This window comes from Scomber japonicus, chromosome 19 (genome assembly GCF_027409825.1).
Source record: "Scomber japonicus isolate fScoJap1 chromosome 19, fScoJap1.pri, whole genome shotgun sequence".
NCBI classification, from domain to species: Eukaryota; Metazoa; Chordata; class Actinopteri; order Scombriformes; family Scombridae; genus Scomber; species Scomber japonicus.
This window is the reverse complement of record NC_070596.1, coordinates 20907697-20915850: the sequence shown is the minus strand read 5'-3', so window position 1 is coordinate 20915850 and position 8154 is coordinate 20907697. Positions and strand designations below refer to the sequence as shown.

Genomic DNA, 8154 nt, shown 5'->3' with positions numbered 1-8154 from the left:
TGGTAAACAAACACATGTATCACACTAAAAAATATTTGGACTAATGTTTACATCAACTTTAAAGATAACTAAATGGATTTAATGGATTTTAAATGAAGGTTTTGGTGCAGTGATGTGGTTAGCATAATTAGTATCAATTTGCCACATCAAATTATGATGATTGTCATTAATAATATTTCATTATCAACCATTATAAACCATACAGTATATAGGCCCATACAGTAAAGCACTGATTTGTTCAAGGAATATACAGTTGGCCAATAAGAAATAATCTCATTGGATGAATTAAACCACAGTGGTTTAACATTTCAGTCTAGCTAAAAGGGACCCTAATGCGATTTATTTAGCCATGGCAAATTATGTTTTCAACAGCTAGCCTATGTAGCTCAGTGATTTCCAACCAGGAGTGGTCATACACCAGTGGGTACCTCTGCAGTTACCAGTAACCTATGTATATGGAAAGATTGTGGAGAAACTCAGCTAATCTGAAAAAATAGAAATGAACCTACTTTTGTTTTAAAAAATGTATATATTTGTAATCTGTTCTTTAGAAAGAAAGGAAACACAAATAAGATTAAAATAGCAATCTGATTACTTGTAAACTGATTACTATCCCAAAGGTAATCTAATTACTTGTAATCTGATTACTCCCACAAAAGTAGACTGATTACTTGTAATCTGATTACTATCCCAAAGGTAATCTAATTACTTATACATACATGTAATTAGATTACTTTCGGGAAAGTAATCAAATAGTACATAATCACATAGTATAGTAATCAAACTATTTCGAAAGTAATCTGATTACATGTAATTTGATTACTATCCCAAATTCTGATTACTTGGAATCTGATTACTTTCCCATATATATATATTGCTTTGGTTGATTTTGATAACTATCCTGATGCGCCATCTGTTTTTGCACCCATTTTAATTTGCAATTTATATAATAAAATATTGATTCTTTGCATCTGTGTATTGATGCAATATTGTCACATGGACCATCAATCCCCCCACCCCTAATGTTATATATAAAAGTACATATGAATATAAATGTTAATTCCAAATCTAAACATTAAGTCTAAATATTAATATTAAATCTCAATGTTAAATGTAAATCTAATTAAGTCTAAATCTGAATGTTAAACCTAAATGTATGTGTTAAATATTAAATCTAAATCAAATGAGCTAAATGTGAGTAAAGTGGCCTAAATGTTGTAAGTATATCACCTTTAAAACTGTAACCAAAATTTTACAATCGGCACCCCATATTTTCTCTCATTGTGTTCACTATGTTTGTTGTTCCATGTGCCGTTTATTATTGAAGAGATGTGTTTAACTCTCAAATTTACATTTTTTTCTGAACGCATGTGAAGGCAACAGGAGGGATGCGTTTACGGTCAGTTCAGACCTCATCCTACGTCACTGCCACTGCCACCATGTTGGATCAGGAAGTGGGCAGAGTCGAAGCAGGAATGCCGAGCCGAGCTTAACATTTTAAGCGACCGTCTTTACTCGATCGGTCGACCGTTTTTCACATTTAACACTCAGGTTAAACACTGGTGTGGCTTTCTGACCGATCGAGTAGGCGCTTTTCTCCGGATTTGATTGTTGTCGGGGGTGTTTTTTTTGCAGCAGCAGTAGCCAGATATGACTTCTCTCACGCAGAGGTCCTCGGGCCTCGTCCAGCGGAGGACCGAGGCTATCCGCAGCGCCGCCGCCGACAAGGAGAGGGACTCCGGCGGGGAGGAGGACGAGGCGCGCCGTGGGGAGGAGGAGGAAGAAGAAAAGGGGGACTCGAAGGAAACTAGACTCACATTGATGGAGGAAGTGTTGCTGTTGGGCCTCAAGGATCGAGAGGTGTGGGCTGTTCTTTTGGGGTTGTTTTAATCTTTTTTTTTTTTTTTTGCTGGTAACTTCACTCCACGCTAACATCAGCTAACACTTATATTGCGTCACCAAATCTTGTTTGCAAACGTCAACAAAGTTAGTTAATGTTTTCCCAGGTTTTTCTTTAACCCACAGCCACAATAAGCTTTAACATGAATGCTAACCAGGATGTGTTGTAAAAATATATATCAAGTAGCTTGTATATTCGCAATGCTACTGTAATGCTATAATTACGCACATTTTTTAGTGTGTTTTAAGTTGTGCAGATGGTGCAGACTTAGCCACATAGCTTTGCGTTAACTTACCCTAGCAGTTTTCTTGACAGCTTGCCAGCAACGACGTGACTCCCCTTTTTCAACCTGGAAGAGGTTTACCTACCACCCATCAACACGTCAGCGTGGCGAGCTAACAAGCGCTGCACCTTAGCTCATGTTTTTTTCCCTCTTTTCCTCCTCCTGCTCCTCCTCCTCCTCCTCCTCCTCACAGGGTTACACGTCTTTCTGGAACGACTGTATTTCCTCCGGTCTTCGTGGGTGTATGCTGGTGGAGCTGGCCCTCAGAGGGAGGCTACAGCTGGAGGCCTGCGGTGTGAGGAGGAAAAGCCTGCTCTCAAGGAAGGTGAGAGCTTACTGGTGATGTGGGTCAGGTGTTCAGAGGAGGGAAATGAAACGATCCTGTGTTTCAGTGTACCCTGACAAAACGTTCGCCTGTGTGAGCAAAAATCATGCATTTCTGTATCAGAAGAAGAATCTGAGTCATCTTTATGTGGCCAGTTGTGTTTACATAAAAAGGGACTTTGACTCTGGTGTACAGCACATACACTATAACACTATAATGTTGAGAAATATACACAAGGAATGGCCATAGACAGGTGAATCATTTCTTTAAGTCGGGTAGGTGTCTGTAGCACATTTCATACACACAAGGGCAGACTTTACCGTTAGGGAAGTTAAGCATCTGCCTGGCGCCAACAGCTATGAATTTCAAAATATTGAGTTATGTAACTATTTTAATTCATTACAAATTCATTCAACACACTTAAAAAAACCGGCCTACTTCTGCTTCAGAGGCACTCATCATACTACTACATTTACATGTTAGATAAATGTTACCGGATACGGTGCAGATTCAGTTTCTGCTCATAAAATATAGCAAATAAAATATGATGCATTATCATTCATGAAGCAATATAACATTGTACACAATTGTTAGATTTAAAAGCTCTACTTTGAACACAGGTTCAGTAAATTTAAAGACATATTGCGGATCATCCCTCTCTGTCACTCTTAACTTTTGAGTAAAAATTTGAATGCAGGACTTTTGTAGTGTGGTATAATAGTTCTACTTAAGTAAATAAAAGTGACATCTCATGTGTCACCACTGTCATTACCAACACTCCCAGTTTTCCCAGCTTTACAGTAAACCATTAAACAAACAGGATAGAAAACCTATACATGAAATACTCCACTTAACCTTTCAGCCACCCATACAACATTCATACACACACACACACACACTAGTGATTTGTAGTATTCTCTCTAAGATCATAATCTTTTCATTAAACTTGTTTTATTGTGGGCTGAAAAGCACACAGGCAATTTGAGATTGTGATTCCTGTTCACCCAGGATGTGAGTTTAGATATTAGCGGGACTGACGGAAACAGTCATCCTAGTTCAAACATGTGTTCTTCTTTTGTTTGCTAAGGTGATCTGCAAGTCAGATGCCCCGACGGGAGATGTATTACTGGATGAGGCCTTGAAGCACATTAAAGAAACCCAGCCGCCAGAGACAGTTCAGAGCTGGATAGAGCTGCTGAGTGGTGAGATAAGCCTGCTGAGTTTGTTAACCAAAGCCTGCTGTAATCTTCTCATTATTCCACCTGTTGACCATGTGGATGACAGTTTTTTTTTTGTTTTTCCTTTGATTAATTCTTAGACTTATATTGAATCAAATTAGTAATAATCTTTTTTAAATGACCCATCTTGAACAAGCTATACACACATCATGAGTAAATTCAGACATTTAAAGTGATTAAAATGACACTTACATACAGAGTGTGGCTTTAATGTCTTAAACTGGATTTCTTGTTATTCTTTAGGGGAGACCTGGAATCCCCTGAAGCTGCACTACCAGCTGAGGAATGTCAGAGAACGTCTGGCCAAAAACCTGGTGGAGAAAGGCGTTCTCACCACAGAGAAACAGAACTTCCTGCTCTTTGACATGACCACACATCCGCTCACCAACAGTAACATTAAACAGGTAAGGTGCAGGGATGGTCAGTGACTCTTTGTCGTGTAATGAAGGTGATCAAATACAGTTTTCCTTACACGTGGCTCATAGTTTAAATGTAACCTTTCCTCATTTTGGATTAGCATCATGACACGCATAGTAATATTGCAAATTAGCAATTACTAAACTTCCTCCAACAGTATACGTTCATAAGCTAGATCTGTTGTACTGGAATAATGTTACTTGCCTGCTATGCAAAATATAGCCATGCACTTTCTATCCTGCAGGGTTTTAAAAAACTCCTGAACATTAAAGCTGTTCTCTTTCTCTAAAAAAAGGCATTTAGACGAGAGACAGTAAAAACGATCTTGCAGTTTTGCTGGGTTGCGTTATACAGAAATGTATTTGAATGCATTCAAAATTAATATATCAATGAAATGTCAGTTTCGCTAATGAGTTATTTGTTAATTTTAGGGCAGCATCAAACACTTATTCTCATTTCTTGATTAGTGTCCTAGTCCGTAAAATGCTAAAAGGGTGAAAACATTGTCACACATTCTCAGAGCCCATTGTGATGCCTTCAACAGCCAGTTAGGGCTGGGCGATATGGGCCGAATCAAATATCACAATATTTTTGACCAAAGACTTTGATATTGATATTGTGACAATATTGTAGGGATATATTTTGCTTTCAGAAAATATTTACACAATGATAAATAATCATCAGTAATGTGGATATAATAAGTGAAGTGGATAACGGCAGATAATAGAACAGTCTGTTCATCTCAGTAAATTACATTTTTACTGTAATGCAGCCTTTAAAAGTCAGGAAAAGACAGTTTTCCATATTGCGTTATTACAATACTCAAAATCTAAGACGATATCTATAAAATATCACAATATCTATATAATATCGATTTATTGCTCAACCCTACTTCAGATATTCTGTTTTCTGTCATGTTTGACAAAGAAAAACAGTAAATTGTCACTTTTTAAGAAGCTTGAACCAAATGACTGAAATGAATGATCAGAATAGCCGCCTCTTGTTTCTGAACTAGTTCCTGCACCTGGTTGAATGTATGTGATGTTTAAAGGTGTGATGCATATAACAGCCATAAAACACAAAGGTCGATGTTTTTGCCTGCAGCGCCTCGTCAAGAAGGTCCAGGACTCCGTTTTGGAGAAGTGGGTCAACGATCCCAACCGCATGGACAAGCGGGTCCTGGCCCTGATCCTCCTGGCCCACTCATCCGACGTCCTCGAGAATGCCTTCGCCCCACTCCAAGACGACCAGTACGACCTGGGCATGAAGAGAGTCCACACCCTGCTAGAGCTGGAGCCGGAGAAAGAGAGCGCAAAGCCCAACGCCAATGAACTAATGTGGGCCGTGGTAGCCGCGTTCACTAAATGAAAAAAACAAAAAAAACAAACCCTGATTCGGTTGGACTGGAAGATCTGGCTATGGTCTGTTATTTAATTGGTTGAAGGACTTCACTCTATTGAGACAATCTATTTTGGTTGGGGAGCTTGTTTTGTACATCTATATCTGGATGACATTTTGGCGGTAGTCCATATTAACCCAGTGCAATCTGATTGGTGGTGGGCCTCACCAAGTAACTTTTTGGTTGGTTGGAATGGTCTCTAAATGACAAAATGACTGGCCGCTCTCACACAGGGTGGAGGTAAGTTATCTACCGCTGCGAGACTGGATATACTTATAAAAAAAACATCAACACTACAAACAGGACGGGCTTCTGTTATGTTAGATGACATCAAAGAACAAAGCAGGGTGGCAGCAGTAGTCATGGTGAATATGAAGATTTTGACTGGGGCCAAGTTTTTCCCTTCTACACACAGGAAACATCATCTCTCTCCGTTACTGCAAGATCGGGCCAGAATCAAAACCCAGGTCTCATCTCCAATCTCCACACACACTCTCTCTCTCTCTCTCTGTCTCTCTGTCTCTCTGTCACAAGTATATGCAAGGATAAAGGATAGCAAATCACACGGTTGATGGTCCCCTCGCTTCCACGTGTTCCTTCCCGACTTGCATCTGGGAGTACACGCCGAGGCTCACAGTTAGAATAGACTGTCCGAATGTCTTATTATTCATTTATCTCTCCTCTCTTTCTCTTTTGAATCCTCCCCTTTTTTTTCTTCTTCACTTCAATTTTTGAAGAGGAAAGAGAGGACCCAAATCAACACAGGGGTTCAGTCGCTGCATCACGGAGCGTGAGCTGGGGTAATTTGGCCCTTTTTTATGAAACCCGAATGAAGAATTTAAAACTTGAGTCTAACAAAACTCTAATTAGTTTCCTGTTTTTTTTCTGCAACGGTCCAGCCTGTGCATACAGAGTGTGACCAGTCTTCCATTTGTATTTATGTTGCTAATCAATGCTTGGGAGTAGCCTGCCATTTATCAACTATTTTGCACAGTCAATAGCCCTGTATGTAGGATGATATTTATAGGGATTTTTTTATTTTTTTTTGTTTGTTGTTTGTGAAGATGAGGTTGAAAAATGATTTAGCAACTACAGTATAAATATCTCACACTTTGTCTACAGCTATTGATCTTGATGAGTACTTAAAAATCATTCCTCTGGACATGTAGAAAAATCTCACAATTACCAAGCAGAGCTGAGATGTTTTTAAAAAAAAGAAAAAAAAAATACAGTGATCTAATCTCCTCCGATTCGAATCTCTGTGTAAAGAGGCCTGCACAAGATTTACAGTATGATCGTTAATGGTCACTTAGACTTTACAAGCAGGCTGGGAAATTAGGTGAAGTTAGGCAAATAGGCTGGTTTCATTTCCGAAAATGTTACAGGGTTGATTCACCCAAATCATATAAAGAAAAACACATTTTCTCAGCCCTGATGATATTCATTCATTGATTCATAGGTTTTGAGATATTTGCCTGTATCTTTAAAACAATGAGAGTGAAAGGAATTTCCTTTTTTAAAAGATGCTCATCAGTAGGAAAGCATTCAGAAGGAACATTTCTTTCCAGTCAGTTTTCCAGTTACTGAATAAAAAGCAGACCGCAGTGCGAACAGCTTTTCATTTTGAACAGCCTAAAGAAATGATACAAACTTGATCATGACGTGTGGTTTATATGACCAGAAACAGAAACAGAGGTTAGTGAGAAAATGTATATATTTTTTATTTTCTTTGGGTGAACCATTCCTTTAAGGTTTCCCTCTTGCAGTATAATGTATCTCTCTCCATTTTGTACGTCACGTCATCATCACCGAGTGTTATTTCTATGTTGTACTGTTTCATCATACATGCAGATGATGGGAGGGATACTTGGGCCCCAGGTGAATCCTCGTTAAAGAGTGAAACAGTTCGACAACGACGCACATCCATTGAAACAAGGAAAAAAAACAAAAAAAGGATCTCCAAACATGCTTTTAGCACAGGTGTAAGAAAACTTGTGTTTCAATGTGAAATTACGTCTGTGAGCATCATTTTTGGTCTGATCTACGTATGAAGTCACATCACCTATTGTTTCATGGCATACTTAAAAAGTTATGTCCTTTTTTTTCTACCTACAAGAGGATAAAAAAAAACCCTACAGGTATGAAGAAATGTTGACATCTGTTTACAGCAAAGAGACCATGCATGCTATTGGTGGAGGGCTGGGATACATGTGGATTTAGCTGCAGAGAAAAGGCTTGTATGTAATTATTAGTCATTTTATGTGTACGATCTAATGGAATTCAATGAAAGGGATCTTCTCTCCTATCCTCTATAATTCTGTATGCTTTTGTATTACCACACAAAATAAAGTAAGGATCCTTTAAGTGCCTGAATTTAGAACTTTTGCTGTGATGGTTTTTATTTTGCATTGTACAGCCTGTATATCAGCTTATTGCTTCCTAGTTAAAATCTTTAGCTGTTAACTAATGCAGAAGCTACTCTTCCTGGGGTCCATGGGGGGGGGGGGGGGGGGGGAATCCCTCAAATTTCATATAAACCAAAAGTTTGGAATGGGAAAGTCCAAATATTTGTGTGCATACAGATGGGTGACA

General features: G+C 38.7%; 1 protein-coding gene across 1 annotated transcript; it reads left to right on the top strand.

Annotated features, from left to right (window-relative positions):
* Positions 1–1449: 1449 nt before the first annotated feature.
* On the top strand, positions 1450–7942 carry LOC128380220 (Golgi phosphoprotein 3-like). The gene is made up of 5 exons (XM_053339949.1): positions 1450–1860; positions 2377–2508; positions 3596–3710; positions 3990–4150; positions 5268–7942. Exons 1-5 carry the CDS (start codon positions 1651–1653, stop codon positions 5529–5531), a joined length of 882 nt encoding a protein of 293 aa, XP_053195924.1. The 5' UTR covers positions 1450–1650; the 3' UTR covers positions 5532–7942.
* The last annotated feature ends 212 nt before the right edge of the window (positions 7943–8154 follow it).